This window comes from Xenopus laevis, chromosome 2L (assembly GCF_017654675.1).
Source record: "Xenopus laevis strain J_2021 chromosome 2L, Xenopus_laevis_v10.1, whole genome shotgun sequence".
Lineage (NCBI taxonomy): Eukaryota > Metazoa > Chordata > Amphibia > Anura > Pipidae > Xenopus > Xenopus laevis.
Window position 1 is genome coordinate 22,428,867 of NC_054373.1, and position 16,794 is coordinate 22,445,660.

The 16,794-nt window shown below is 35.5% G+C and overlaps 1 protein-coding gene across 3 annotated transcripts in view; it reads right to left on the minus strand.

Moving 5' to 3' along the window:
- Nucleotides 1-323: 323 nt before the first annotated feature.
- The window catches only part of cadm2.L (cell adhesion molecule 2 L homeolog), an 891,984-nt gene continuing 875,513 nt past the window's right edge, over nt 324-16,794 (minus strand). For all 3 annotated transcript variants that reach the window (XM_041581600.1, XM_018245992.2, XM_041581599.1), the window contains 2 exons: nt 5,873-5,998; nt 324-2,198 (listed from right to left, as the gene is read on the minus strand). In XM_041581600.1, coding sequence (XP_041437534.1) covers nt 2,080-2,198; nt 5,873-5,998 — 245 coding nt within the window. In that variant the 3' untranslated portion in view covers nt 324-2,079. The remainder of the gene's footprint in view (nt 2,199-5,872; nt 5,999-16,794) is intronic.

The window sequence follows — 16,794 nt, forward strand, 5'->3', positions numbered from 1 at the left end:
ATGCAATTTAACAATATTTGTTATAGTCTGAAGGAGTATGGAAGGGGGGTAGCCACCAGGTCCTGAATCTCAAGTCTATGATCAGTTGACTGAATTTTTGATCATCAAACTCCACAGACATGTTTTTAAAAGTTTTAGGTATATGGGGAAAAACATTGATACAGAAACTTTCACTATGTGGTCAAAAGCCTGTTGGAAAATCTGTATTAATTACTGTGACATTAGGTATGCCTCACAAAATGCATAGACAGGAATTAAATATAAAGAATTAGGTAATTTATACATAAAATATTAATAGTTTGCTCCAATGCCTTTTTCTTGCTTTTTTGGCAAAAAAAAAAGAAGCAAACTATTGAAGTGCCAAATGAATCAAAAAATCAAAAATGAAAATTCAAGCAATAGAACAAACATCGAAGAGTGTTACTCAAAAACCTGAGGCTTTGCACTGGTTGTTTGCTTAAAGTATCATTCCTTAAACATTGTGCTTCCATTGTATAACAGATACAAATTAGGATGACTTACAAAAAAGTTTTGTTATTGAACAGTGCTAGGACATACAGACAGAAATCCAAACACATTATCTACACATAATACTGATTAATATCTAAAGGGATATAAGGGACATTAGAAAATGGGAACTTGTGACTTGCTTACATCCAAAAAAGTTAAATAAGTATCAAATAAAGTTCTTTTTTTTTTTTTGTTTTAACATATATACTATTTACAGGATACCGAAATACCTAGCTAATATATTTTAACACTACAGATTTAAAAAAAAGAAAAAGGAAAAAAAAGCAGTGGAATCCACATAAAGTATGGACTGAATATAAAAAATGTGTAGTCCACTCAAGTAACAGAAAAGGATTTAATAAACTGGATTCCCTATGTCGGGGATGTCAAGCCTGAGGTACCCCAGCTGTGTCTGGAGAATGCTTGGAATTGTACTGAAAATTAACTTTTTTAACAATTGACTATTTCAGCATTTGTATTGTAGTGAGATGAATCCATATGAGGGTATAAATGGTCTAACAACTTTGAATCTATATTTATGTAGAGCCAAGAAAAGCCCAAAAGCTCATGAAATAATTAATTTGTAAGAACACATGACTGAATGCATTAAGCAACAATCGATGGGTCATAGAATCAGCATCTCTGCCCAACATAAACCCATCATTTTAGTCTGGAGGAAAAATATGGACATATAGTACCATTTTATTGAACAGGGCTTTAAAACAAAATATCATTTGTCTCTTCCATGCTGCAGCTCACCCTTCACATCCCAATGAATGCAATGTATGGCACTCTCCATTTTGGTAGAACTTAAAATGATGTTTTAACTATGGCAAAGCTTCTCAGATCTGTCCTATCACCCATTATACGTGCATGTCATAAACATATTGTTCTGAGATACAGAGAATGAATAAAGCATTGATTGTGAAACAACAATATTGAATCAAGTCTGTACCAATTACATTGAAGGTATGACATCCCCCCCGAAAAAAAAATATGTATATTGTAATAAGTGATTGTGATCAACATTTCAGTTCTTATTTTTTTTTTTTTCGAGGAAGGCTGCTAAAGAAGACTGAAGCGTTGGTCAAAATCAGATTCATTCAGTCCTTTGAGTGCCCGTCATTCTGCTTCATCCTGCACTTGGGCATTCAATCTTTTCAATGAGGAGTGCTCATTGTATAGAATTATACATTCCTTCCTACATATTTGAGAGTGTGCCAAAGGGGAAAAAAGATATACAAAGGGCAGCCTGGAAGTATTTCTTTGTAAACACAGAAAACAAAATGGAAAATGCCAGTACGGAGACTTATTAAGGCTGTATATTCAAGCACTGTATAACTGGATGTGAACAAAGAAATGGACATGGTTTTAAGCGGTAAGAAAAGTCCGGCAATATGAATCAAACTGTGGTGTTGTCAACAGCTGATTGTTGGCATAAGCTGGCTATTTATAGCAGAAGTTAATAATATGCAGAGGAAGATGGCAGAAATGAACTCTGAATGGTGATAGCCAGTTTTCTCCAGCAGTCAGCCTGATAACTTAAACTCGGTATAACCAGGTTTGCATTTAAATGAAATATTCTTTCTTCTCCTCGGCGTTAACTTGGCTGCCTTCTGCATTTATAATGGCCGTGTCTGCATCGGGGGCATCTTCGGCTCCTTTAGCTTCATTTGTTAAATATGTCCCTACAGAAAAAAAAAATTAGAAAAATTTCACTTATCGTTCAATGTGTCTTGTTTCATCTAAAGATTGATGTGCAGCCAAGCTGCTTACAATAGATTATCATATAATTTATATACAGTTTTCTGATCTGCATAAGCATTCAGAATGTTACACATTTTCACCCTTACCTGGACTGGCTGGGAAATGTATAATTCATCATTGTTTACAAATGGCTATTATTCAAAAGTAAATGGAGGCATACAGTAAAAATGTTATGCATTTTGTATTAAATGATGATAGATGGTATATTTTATTAAAAGGTTTTTGGAGAATGATTTACAGTATACAGTTGTTAAATTCACAGAGAAACCAATGAGGCTTCTGAGTTACTTTGAAAGAGTTGGGTAAATTAATTGTTGACTAATCCACTTCTCATTCTGTGTATTCCATTAAAATAATTGTGACTTTCCATTATGTACCTCTAAAGGGCAATTACAGTAGTTCCCTGCTAGTCTAGATCCTAGTATTCTTGTTAATAGTAGGGATGGGCGAATTTTGTTTCGCCGCAAATATGACTCCCATAGACTTGTATGGCATCAAAAAAAAGACGCGTGTCAAAAAATTTCGGCGCGCAACTAAATTTTTTTGACGCCCATAGACTTTCATGGACGTCAGCGACATTTTGCAGGCGGCAAATTTTTGTCGAAATGAAACGGGTCAAATTAATGCCTAGTTAATAGCAAATCACTCTACTAACACATATGCATACACATACTGTATAGATAGGGTCACATTTACTAAAGTGTGAATTTTCTCTTCATCTAACTTTACCAAAGTTCACCTCACATTGCCTGGTGCATTTTCATAAGGCATCTCATATTTACTAAAAATCATGAGTTCACTTTTTCAAGAGAAATGTGGTGAATTTTCTCCAGAAGTAAATTCTCTGTGAAAACGTGCAAGTATATTTCCGTATACCATAGTAGTGGAGAAAATTCTCCAGAGAATTTTATGTAGAGAATTGTCGCCATGGATAAAATTAGCATGGAAAGGGTAATGTTGATGGAGATTAAAAAGTGGTTCTTCTATCTTTGTAATGGAAGTTTGCCAACCTGAGCCTGGAGAAATTTCTCTTGGCAAAAAAAAAACATTCTTGTGCTCTTAGTGAATTGGGAGAAAGTGCACCTGGAGAAGAGAGGTGAATTTACACCAATGCTAAGAGAATTTTCACCACTACAAACTTAATTCTCCAAAACTTAGTGTATTATCCTTTTAGTAAATTGGAAATGTTGAGGTGTTGGAGATATTTTGGTGAAACTACACCACATTTTCACTTTCACCCTTTAGACAATCTGCACCATAGTGTGAATGTGGGGGCAGAAGCAGATGAAGATCGTGCGTGGATACATATTGAAGAGAAGCACATCATCTCATGAAGTATGAAAATAAAATTATAATCACCACTCAAAACCCAAATGATTGCTCTGAGGACATTATGGACTAGGAGTGGAAAAGAAGTGGTGCTGAATTAAACCACAGTTATTACAGATACATGAACCATGACAATAGCATTATTACCTACTGGCAACAGTTGTGCTCAAACCAAGTTGGATGCGCCTCTACATAAGGCAAATAAACTAGGTGATTATAAGGAGAAATAATCTAGATATATACAGAATTACATGCATTTACTTGAATGAAAGTTACATTTCAGGGAAGCAACAGAATGCAGAGACTAAATCATATATATAGTTGCAAGTTACTTTTATGTTGTTTTGCATTTAAGTGCATTGTCTGGAAAGAGATTTAATTTGTTTATCAGTGACTCCTATGACTCATAAAATCCATATCTAGTTCTAAGCTTGAGGGAGATATCTTACCCACTTCAGCCATGGAAAACAGGGTCCTTGACATCATAACTTGCATAGGAAAGCTTCATTTGAAATGTATTACATGGCCCAGGGAAGAATATTAAAACATACATCAGTAATTATGTTTACTCGTGTGCAAGATTATTTGGCAATATATTGAAGGGGGAAAAAATCAACGCGTCAACTAAAAAATTATGGGAAGTCCATCTCCCCTAGTCTCCATTTTAAACAAATAATTTAAATTTTTAAAATGATGCTGTTTTGCTCTGTAATGAGAAAACAATACCGTGTACGACATCCCAGATAAAATATAATTAAATCTTACTGGAGGTAAAACAATTCTATTTGGTTTAATTCATGTTTAAATGTTTTGTAAGTATGTATGGTAACATCATTGACACTGGGGTCTGCAATGGCAATAGAAAGGTTTGTTAAAGGGATACTGTCATGGGAAAAATATTTTTTTTCAAAATGAATCAGTTAATAGTGCTGCTCCAGCAGAATTCTGCGCTGAAATCCATTTCTCAAAAGAGCAAACAGATTTTTTTATATTTAATTTTGAAATCTGACATGGGGCTAGACATATTGGAGAAATGGATTTCAGTGCAGAATTCTGCTTGAGCAGCACTATTAACTGGTTCATTTTTGAAAAAATTTTTTTTCCCATGACAGTATCCCTTTAAGATTCTATAGCCAGGTCATTTACTGCATATACTAATACTAGGGCTATTATATAGGTATCACCTTATAGTATTAGTTTTTTATTTCTACTGCCTATATCTTAGGCTTTTATGCACATTTTCATTTTGATAATAGTCATATTTTTTGATGTTCTTAGATACTTAGTTGGTTTAAACTAAAATCACTTTGTTTTACTCATGATATTGGACTATAATAATACAACTATTTTGAGCCTAGGTGCAGAATTTTAGCAATTGTACAGCTATTGTCAGTTGAAGTGGGATTTCTTAGGCAAGACTACCCTATGGGGCCGAAACTAAACGCTGACTTTTTTTGGGTCGGAAAACCAGAAAAAGTTGTGGACAAAAAGTTGAACTTTTCCAGGATTTATTATGTGACAAAACTGTGACAATTCCATATCCGGAAATACTTCAGCTAAAACAAAATAACATAGAAGTCAGTGGCAGATGTCCCTTTTGCAACAGGAAATTGATTGTTTTAGAGGTTTTTGGTTTTTTTTAATGCTAGCTTTTGTCCGACAATAAAAAAAAAGTTGAAAATAATTAAAAAAAAATTCATGACTTTTCATGCTTTTTCAGTTCAGACCTTTTGATAAATGGCTAGCATTTGTGGAAATTAGTTTATTCGTGGTTTCAAAAACCTCTAAAATCACTAAAATGTGACCTATAATAAATAGACTTCCACAAGGTGGGTGATCATTCCAGGAAAGGCAGAGTTTGTAATAGTTATAGTAAATCCATTTGAGGTGGGGCTTCCTAGGCTATTAAAATGTATTTTGCTTATTTGCCTACTATGTAGAGATCAATTTCTCAGTACTGTCTAGTAGAGAATAGCCTTTGTGTAGGTTACTACAGAAGCAGAAGATGACTCAAAGCTTAAGAGGTCTTATTCTGAGAATACCCTTCTTCTAATTTTCTATTTTATTCGTATCAATTTTGCATTACTGTATCATATCATAGTGAGTATTATGTCCATGAATCCATGCCTACATTCCATGGAAAGACATAAGCACAGTGCAGTCTTCAGAAAGTAAAAGGTTGTGGTCAAGGAAAAACTAATTAACTGAACAAAACAAGAAAACCAGCATATGAGTGTTAAATAGATATTATATGGAGTAAACCTACCTTTATGTCTTGCCAAGTATCTTCCAAGCAGAATAATTGAACACAGTGTAACAAATACAACTACAGCTACAATTCCACCTATCAGGGCATGGTCAGTCGCAACAGGCCCAGGCAATGCATTAGGATCTGTCAAAATACAACAAGCAGCAATTTAACATATACATATTCCAAAGAACCTTTGTCATGTTTAGCGATTAATTCATTACAGAACTTGTTACAGAAAAACCTTTAGCATAAGCTCAGACAGAGATTTATTTGAAAGAGCCAAATTTAGATATGCAGCCTGATTTTTTCTTTACTGGAGATTTAGCTCAATGCTATATCAGTATAAAGTCAAAGGAACTGAGAATCAGGAATCAGATAGCATCAGCAGAATAGAAATTTGAATAATACATAATTTATCCAGCTAGGTCTCAGTTGGAAATCCCTTGTACACCCTCATAATTTCTATGCAATTTGTGCAGCCTTCTACCTTTAAAAATGCATAGTTTCTTTTTGGAAAGACTAACAACTGCAGAGATTACAGATGAGAAGTATCCTATGTGAATCCTAATGGTTTAGTTATATAAATGTATATTGTCATTATGTTCAGAAGATGCTGGTTGTTGGCAAGCCCATGAGCACACTATAAGATAAACTGTAAAGGTATACAGAATGAAACTATATAAACTGTGTCAGAGTCAAGCTGTAAATGTAATATTTAGCCTGCAGGAAAGGGCACCTGAAAGCTGTTTCATTTAATAGCTCTGCTTCAGAGTGTTGACAAGGTAAGCTTGATCTGTAATAACAAATTGTAAATGTTCTTGCCATACTTATTGTAGAGGCTGAAAAACAACACCTCCATTTATAACCTTAGTTGTATTGTTCACAGATCATATTAGAAGATGATTATGAGAGATATTATGGTTCATTTATGAGCAAAGCTCAAATGTGTATAGAACATTCACAAAGGTACACTTCTATGTACTTCTATGCACCAAAACACCAGTTGTTTCCATTTTTCTGAATAGGGTGCATAGTACAGGGGACATGGATGCATGAAAATAACCTGGAATAAACACCTGCTACAAGGATGTATTACTTTCAGAGCTTTTTAAAACATAAGAGAAATATATATATATATATATATATATATATATATATATATATATATATATATATATATATATATATATATATATATATATATATATATATATATATATGTATTTCTTTTAAACATTACCCCATACCAACTGGCATAGAGCAGCCAATGCACAATCATTATCTGTCTACTGCAGTTAGAATGAAAGAAACATATTACTGATCATTATGGGTAATTGCTCAAGTGCAAAGCTGTTATTAAAGTTTATTTATAAAGCAACTACATATTCTTCAGCACTGTACAATGAATTGGGGAGCATCAACTAATGACCAAAACATTAATTAAGAAGTCTTAAGAATCTGTTAGCAATGGGGTGGCGTGCAATTATGGTCAAGATTAAAACATGACAGTACTGTGCAGTTAGCACACAAAATCCCCTTTTTTAAAATACAATTTAATTTCAATATTGGTCTGTTATTATTTGTTAAGTTTGTAAGTTTATGGGGCTAATTCACAAAGGGTCGAATATCGAGGGTTAATTAACCCTCGATATTCGACTGGGAATTAAAATCCTTCGACTTCGAATATCGAAGTCGAAGGATTTTAGCGCAAATAGTGCGATCGAACGATCGAAGGATTGATCCTTCGATCGAACGATAAAATCATTTGAATCGAACGATTCGAAGGATTTAAATCCAACGATCGAAGGAATATCCTTTGATCAAAAAAACTTAAGAAAGCCTATGGGGACCTTACCCATAGGCTAACATTGAGTTCGGTAGCTTTTAGCAGGCGAACTAGGGGGTTAAAGTTTTTTCTTAAAGAGACAGTACTTCGACTATCGAATAGTCAAATAGTCGAACGATTTTTAGTTCGATTCCTTTGAATCTAAGTCGTAGTCGAAGGTCGTAGTACCCCATTCGATGGTCGAAGTAGCCCAAAAAACTCTTCGAAATTCGAAGTTTTTTTACTTTGAATCCTTCACTCGAAGTTAGTGAATCGGCCCCTATATGTCATACATATATCATTTATCATTCAAATACTTATTCGGCCACCTTTAAGTGTAAATTAAGCTTTCAGATAAAGCATTCTAACCCCATTTCTTCTGGCCACTGTACCTGTGGCCACATTACCACGAACCATCTACCGGCCTTCCTACCCAAGCTTCTGTACACCAATTCACACCCCAACTTGATGGGAATCCAAGAGACTTCTCCCCTGCCTACACTCAGGGGGGACCTTCAAATGTCACATGAGAAGAAGGATCCAATCAGGATCTATATGGCATTTACCCCAGGAAAACACACATTCCACTAGGGAAGGTTCTGTACCTTCTTCTTATTAATAAACTAAATATAGAAATCATATTACTTATTGTTTGATACACAATAATTTATAATATATAGTAAGATAGATAGATATATTGATGAATGGATGGATAGCCATATAGATAGATAATAGATTGATGATAGTTAGATGATAGATAGATGATAGATAGATAGATGATAGATAGATAGATAGATAGATAGATAGATAGATAGATAGATAGATAGATAGGAATGGATGGCCATTTCGATAGATAATACATAGATCTTAGTGGTTGCTATTGGATACTGTTTCTGGGCAAACTTAGTGTCTTAGTGTATTAAATATGGGGGTTTGTGCATTAAGCTACTTTTCAAGCTGGGCAACTATGTCAAAGTCATCCCTGACATTGTGAGCACTACATTCCCTTTTTTGCTATAATTTATACAGGAGCAGCGGCCAGTTTAAGGTTGTAGCTCCCACCCTTTCCTTCTACAGTCAGATGATCCCAGTGTTGGCCAATATTATATATATATATAACAAATTTTAGATTGATTTTAATCCTAAATGGAAATGGTTAGTACAAATGAAAAAAGAGGTTATGGTATATATGAAATGCTAAAAAAAAAAAGCTCTCCAAACAATGAATGCTTTGGGAATAACCTCTCAAGAGAACAGGCAGATCGATAGCTGGATAAGCCATACTGACAGATCCACCTGTGTGGATGATTGATCTATTTGTGTATCTCTGGGGCAATTATGAATCCCTCCACTCTAGTTGCAGCCTACTTACAAAAACATAAATAAATGAGCAAAAGGATTGCCAAAGAAATTGCCCTGGTCACGAAATTAGATGGATTTTCTATCTGGCTAAAATGTCAGCACTGGGCACCCATTTCGATTTGTTTTTGTGATGAACTGATTACATTCAAAGCAATATCTCTGTATGTATTGTAGCTGTAGATCAGTATTTCTTATACTATGAAGCCAGTCGTACACTATGTGGATCTATTGCAAATCTGGTGAGACACTTCTGGACTAATTGCTACCCATAAGTGGTGTCAGTAGCTGCTATTGATGGGCAAATTTATTCGGCAGGCGCAAATTTGCGGCCAATTTGCGCGATTTGCCGCCAGCGAATAAATTCATGAAACTGCTGCAAAAATTTGCTACCGAAAATTTGCCAGCATGTACGCTGGCATCGTTTCGCGCATTTTTCGCTGTTTCGCGAAATGGCGCAAATTCGCCCATCACTAGTAGCTGCTTCTACACCTACAGTATATATAATATCATAGTACCATATTAAGTACCATCATTCTGTAAGTTCCATAGTATCACAATGTAGCTAGAACATTTACACAGAACAATATATGAGGAAACCGTTAACCCTATTTCTTATTTCAGTATTGATTTTGAAAAGTGGTGCCTCAAGTAAGGTCTTTGTGGGGAGAAATAACTGAGAACCACTGCAATTTTACTCTGTGGCAGTACAGTATGCAAACTTACTTCCTATAGATTATAATGTAATCCTCTAGAATTTAGAATGATAATTAACCTGCATGTGTCTAATACACTTGACTTGACCCTCTCCACTTGTACAGTTCAGTAATGCATTTACTCTTGAATATTTTTGGCACATGTGCTTCATCCCATTTTAATTTAATTAAATGTATTTTTATCTAACACATCACTTTTTATTTAATTGCACTAATCTAGCAGAATGGTTTCCTTTGTGTAAAATTTTAGATTATTGATATGGGTGAAGGGTACATGTTTACCTGTCAAATCAATTCCACGGAAAAACATTTTTTTTTTCTGAAGATAAAGATTCTGCGTATGAATTTTAAATTGACATCTGCATTTCAAAATCCACTTTTATTGCCTTCCTTAAAGGGATCATATAGATGTGATGAGGGCTTACATTTATATATATCCATATAAATATTTGGCCAACCATATGGACAAAGCTTATTCTATAGACATTCATTTTATTTCAGATATTTGATTTTGTAGAATAGCCGTGTTACTATGCTCTGTTCTACATAACTTGTTTCCAGAGTATATAACTAGGCAAATAGGGACAGTCAGAGGCTAAATTGGTCAGATCAGAGGTTATTCACAATTTGAATAACGTAGAATGTAGATTAGATATAGTGTAATTCACTGTAATATACAAATGAAGACATTGGGATTTCATATTTTGTCACACAGTGTCATTTTTTTAATGCTAAATCCTACCTCTAGATGGTGCTAGAGTGCGTTGGCCTTAGTCCATCACAAGCAATTTACTGAAAAAATTGCACTCTATCACCATCTAGAGGCAGGATTTAGCAATAAATAAATGACACTGCGACAAAATATAAAATCTTCATCTGTAATAACATCAGATAACATTTTACCAGGTCAACTTATCCACAGCAACCAATGAGTTATTTGCTTTCAAACAGCAGACCTGTACCTGCTGAATGGTTTATGCTACCTGGCAATTGTTCACTAGAGGTTATGGAGCAAATTTGGCACCTGTTTTTACATAAACCTGATGAACAAAGCATAATAACATAGTAAGTCAGGCTGAAAAAGGACACACGTCCTTCAAGTTCAACCATTTAAGTCTATATATATAACCTACCTAGCTGCTAGTGTATCCAGAGGAAGGCAAAAAAAAAAAAAAAAAAAAACATTTGAAGCCTCTCCAATTTGCCTCAGAGCGGGGAAAAATTCCTTCCTGGCTCCAAAATGGCAATCGGACCAGTCCCTGGATCAACTTGTACTATGAACTATCTTCCATAACCCTGTATTGCCTCACTTGCTAAAAAGTCATCCAATCCCTTCTTACAGCTATCTAATGTATCAGCCTGTACAACTGCCTGCCTGTACTGTAAAAAAACCTTCCGAATATTTAGACAGAACAACCTTTCTTATAATCAGAATGGGTGACCTTGTGTCATCTGGAAGGACCTACTGGTAAATAAATCATCAGATTATTATATGATCCCCTTATATATTTATACATAGTTATTATATCACCCCTTAAGCGCCTCTTCTACAGCTTGAACAACCCCAACTTAGCCAGTCTTTCCTCATAGCTGTGATTTTCCATACCTTTTACCAGCTTAGTTGCCCTTCTCTGGACCCTCTTTAATTCATATTCCATTTGAGGCATAGTCTTACACGTTTCGTATCTCCACAGACACTTAATCAATAAGCCTATGATTAAGTGACTGTGGAGATACGAAATCCGTAAGGCTATGCCATAAGTACTAAATAAAAAATACATAGTTTTTTTACACATCTGTGTTGAGGATTGGTCCTTGAGTGCCTGCTCAACTATATGCAATACAATAATATATACAATATGGTCTGGATCTGCTCCCTTAGCTGAAGGTTCAGGGCAGTGCACCTGATCCTCCTCCTATACTTGGTAAGTTAACCTTTGTGACCGCTTTTATCTTTGGAATATCCTGTTTGACCGCTGGAGACCAAAACTGTACTGTATATTCTAGATGGGGCCTTACCAGCGCTCTGTACAGTGGAAAGCAAAAGAAGCATATCTAAACTGACACAAACCCATAGTATAGTATAAAAGCATACAAGCTGGATGGTTACAGTTTTTACCATTGCATACAATGTAGCATTGCTTGTGAAAACAGCTCTGCAGCCAATGTGTAAATAGTCTTTCAAAATAAACCCATAGAAACAAGAAGACTGGAAAGAGGCTCAGAGTCTCAAGAAGAGTTGATTTTCTTTTGGAGTGTACAATCATTAATTTGTCAGGTTCCCTAGGTAGAGCAGCCATATGGACTGAGACTTCGTTTAGTAGTAGTGATGGGGGGATAAGTCCCATTTAATTAGTGAAAAATCGTGAAATCGGAAAGTTCCCAGAAAAATTGTGAAATTCAAACATTTTCACGAAAAAAATCGTGACATTTGAAGGTTTTCACAAAAAAATGTGAAATTTGAAGGTTTTTCACTAAAAAATCATGAAATTTGAAGGTTTTCGCCAAAAAATCATGACATTTGAAGGATTTCACTCAAAAATCATAAAATTTACAGGTTTTCAATAAAAAATCGTGAAATTTGAAGGGTTTTACTCAAAAATCATGAAATTTGAAGGTTTTAACTAAAAAATCGTTAAATTTGAAGGATTTCACTCAAAAATCTTGAAATTTGAAGGATTTCACTCAAAAATCGTGAAATTTGAACGTTTTCACAAAAAAATTGTGAAAATCTGACATTTTCACAAAAAAATTGTGAAAACCAGAAATCGATGCAGGTGAATTTTAGGGGTAGATTTGCGAATTTATTCGCTGGTGGCGAAATGGGGGAATTCGCCCATCACTATTTAGTAGTTTAATCTGCCACAGTAATATTTTGAAAATAATGTGGAACTCCATGAAATATACAATAGTGTTGCACAGGCCCGGACTGGCAATCTGTGGGTTCTGGCAAATGCCAGAGGGGCTGCTATAAGGTGCCATAGAAAGTCAGTATTTAGTGGGCTGGTGGGGGCTCTTTTGGCCTCTGTGTGGGCTGATTGGGCCTCTGTGCACCTGAAATGCCAGGGCCTATTTTAATTATCAGTCCAGGCCTGGTGTTGCACCCCACACTCCCCAACATTTTAAACCATGCTTTTCAACTGCTCCATACCCATTTATACTTGCCTCTGATCGTCTGATAATAATAAAGGATAATCCCACCGTATCAAATGGGTATTTCCAAAATCTTCCAAAATAAAATCCTTTTTAATACAAACATTTCCTTTCCTGCAATAAAATAAACTCTAGAGGGGAAACGTTCATCAAAAACAATATTTATCTTTTTGACACATCTCAATTTATTGCACCTTCGACATTCATTTTAAGGAATAGCACCAAACCCAGTAGCATTGTCTCCATTAAAACACCCGTCTGCTTTTTTCTCTGCAGATTGGCAAATTATTTTGATCTGCTTTAGATATTATTTCATTTCGATACAAGCTCCCTTTATTGTGTTATTATTCATAGCAAGCATTTTAGCATTGATCTCTTAAGGCTTTTTATCAGAGGTTATACAATTTCACATAATTTTCATGAAGCAAAGTGTTTTCCGATTAACTAGACTCTGAGGGAGTTGCAAAATGCTGCAAGGAAAATGCATTATGAGGTTCAATTTTATGTGTAATGCTATATCTTCCTTCACTCTTACCCATTTCTTATTGAATTCAGTTTAATAAATGTGCACTGGAAAATGTAAAAACAAAAGTTATATAAGTTTATATATCATAACCTAATGATGATCTTAATTGTTGTTGTTCTTCCTATTGCTATTCTTCATCTGCTTAGTATTATTTTGCAATATGCCTCTGGTACTTAATTATTTAAATTGCATGCTTAAAATAGTGAGACCTATTAACAAACAATGGTATTGCCGACCACAAGAAGACACTCGTTTCTGATTTTCCCACCAAGCGTTCGTTGAAAATAGAGGAATGGCATGGTATCTGTTACACCTCAGGTACATGTCCATAAATATTTGGACAGACAACTTTTTTTTTCTAATTTTGGTTCTGTACATTACCACAATTTTAAATGAAACAACTCGGATGCAGTTGAACTGCAGATTTTCAGCTTTAATTCAGTGGGTTGAACAAAAATGTTGCATACAAATATGAGTAACTAAAGCCTTTTTTTAACACAATCGCTTAATTTCAGGGTCTCAAAAGTAATTTGACAAATTAAAAAACTGAGAATAAAAAGTTCATTTCTAATACTTGGTTGAAAACCCTTTGCTGGCAATGACAGCCTGAAGTCTTGAACTCATGAACATCAGCAGATTCTGGGTTTCCTCCTTTTTAATGCTCTGCCAGGCCTTTACTGCAGCTGCTTTCAGTTGCTGTTTGTTTTGGGCCTTTCTGTCCGAAGTTCTGTCTTCAACAAGTGAAATGCAGCTCAATTGGGTTCAGATCAGGTGACTGACTTGGCCATTCAAGAATATTCTGCTTCTTTGCTTTAATAAACTCCTGGGTTGCTTTGGCTGTATGTTTTGCATCATTGTCCATCTGTAGTGATGGGCGAATTTATTCGCCAGTTGCGAATTCGCGGCAAATTTGCGCAATTCGCCGCCAGCGAATAAATTCGCGAAACGCCCGCGAAAATTCGCGGCGCCAAAAACGGGCGCCGGCGTCAAAAACGGGCGCCGGCGTCAAAAACAAGACGCCGGCGCGATTTCACAAATTTTTGCCCGTTTCGCGAATTTCGCGCGAAATTCTAGAATTTTTCGGCGAAACGCCGCAAATTCGCCCATCACTATCCATCTGTATTATGAAACCCCTCCCAATCAATTTGACTGTATTTAGCTGGATTTGAAGAGACAGTGTCTCTGAACACCTCAGAATTCATTCGTTCATTCGTCACCTACATTGTTAGAGAACCCCCTATTCACTAGGCTACAGCTGCTTTTTCCATTTGAAAAAATGGCTCCCATGCCTCCATGCTGTATCAGTTTCCACACCCAAAGTATAACATTGCCCGGCATTCTTAACCATTGTGTCACCATTTTGCCTTGTCAGTTGTCTTAATATCTGTGATCTCTCAAAACAGGGGATGGACACGATTTTGTGCGATATCAAAAGCTCTCGTCCATGAGTAAAGCTGGGTAAAGAAGAGTGATCTCACCAACTTGGGAAGGCTGTGATTAATTAGCATTGGACAGAGAATTTTCTTATAATGAACATGGAGCATGTTCCTTGACCTTTACCATAACTGCTTAAACATTAAATGGGACTTGCCAGGCATAACAAGTTGTATAATAAAAGCCCTTTTCAAATTAAACATGAAACCCTAATTCTTTTTTTATTAAAACATTAATTCCATTCCAGTTAAATAAAGTATACTTGAATTTTAAATACAGTGTAAGTTCAATCTTCAAGTAGCCTATAACTAAGTATTTGTAACACAAAAAGCGTAAGGCTGTGGACACAATAAACTTTTCTACTTTGCTTCCACAACTTGGTGGAAGATTGCCTTTGTTTGAATGCCTGCTCCATAGTATTTTTCTGTTCATCCCTCCTCATGCTGAGGGCTAAGGGCGGTGCACCTGGGCCACTTCCTTAATGTGGTGAGTAACTACTTCACTTTTTGGAGACCCACATTCAAGTTTAATCATACATGTTTCAAGTACGTTTATCTTGCTTGACAAACACAATAGAAATCCATTTGGAATTATTTCTTAAGGTGACAGGTCCTCTTATATGCCTTTAAAATATGGCAAAACAAACACAAGTGTGGGTATGTGTCTTGTTAAATCAGATGCAATTGTGTTCCAAATTTTGAGGGGGATTTCCACCATTTCTAGTGCTCTCCGTTATTATGTCATCTGTGCATGATTTACTGGGTACAGGTCTGCTGTGCCTGTTGTTGTAGCCCACAAAGGGAACCATGGGTTTTCCTGCGGTAATTAATGCACTTGCAAGCAAGCACGACTACAGGTAATTAACCTGTTATCCAGAATGCTTGGGACTTTGTTTCTGGATAAGGGGTCTTTCTGTAATTTGGATCTCCATAACTTAAGTCTACTAAAAAATCATTTAAATAATCCCAATATGATTGTTCTACTACCGATAGGGATTAAATATATATTGGGATCAAAATATATAGTTTATAGATGGGATTTAGTACAAGGTACTATTTCCTTATGAGAACATTTTTTTTAAAATTATTTTATTAAAATGAAGTCTATGGAAGATGACCTTTCCGTAGTTTGGAGCTTTCTGGATAAGGATCATATACCACTATAGAAATGCTCATGTAATTTAAGTGAATGATGTCAATGTGTGGAACAAGTAACAGTTCATCCATTCTTGCTATTGCAGCTGTGGCTGCCTATGAGCCCTGTTATGGTTTCTGCTGTGCTAACTTTTTGCTTAATTCTGTATATTTCTGTAAATAAATCTTGAAGCATTAGAAAATCAGGATGCACAATTTAACCTTGGCTTTGTGCTGGCTGCCGTTAAGGTATGCAGGAGACAGATACGTATGCAAAAAGGAGTCATGGTGCCAGGACATCTGCAAGATAAGGTAAGAAAGTCTTCTAACAAAGTTTTCCCGTTTCTCAAGGTGGTTTTCACAATTAACTTCAGTTTGAACTAGAACAGTAGTTGCTATAGCACAACTGAAATGAGAAAATAACAACATAATGGAATATGTTTACAGCTTTGCCAATATTATTTTCCGGCTTGCCATTTACCGATAATATGGAGAACATTAGCTTCAGCTGCTTGCCACCTTAGCATTGTGTCTTGTTATTTTCAAAGCCTGGATTCTACTTTTCCTCATATACTTTTATTACGGGATATTAAAGCAGAATTTGAATTTGCATTACATGCCTTTGAAAAGGGATTGACTCTCTTCCTTGGACATTATACTAATACCAGGTATGCTATTGTAATTTAGCACAGGGACAGTACTGAGTATAGGTTATGGATATGTGTTGTGAATGCAGATTTTAAAATGATACACACAGCTCTTTTAATGTCCCTAATCAGCAAGCAGCCACT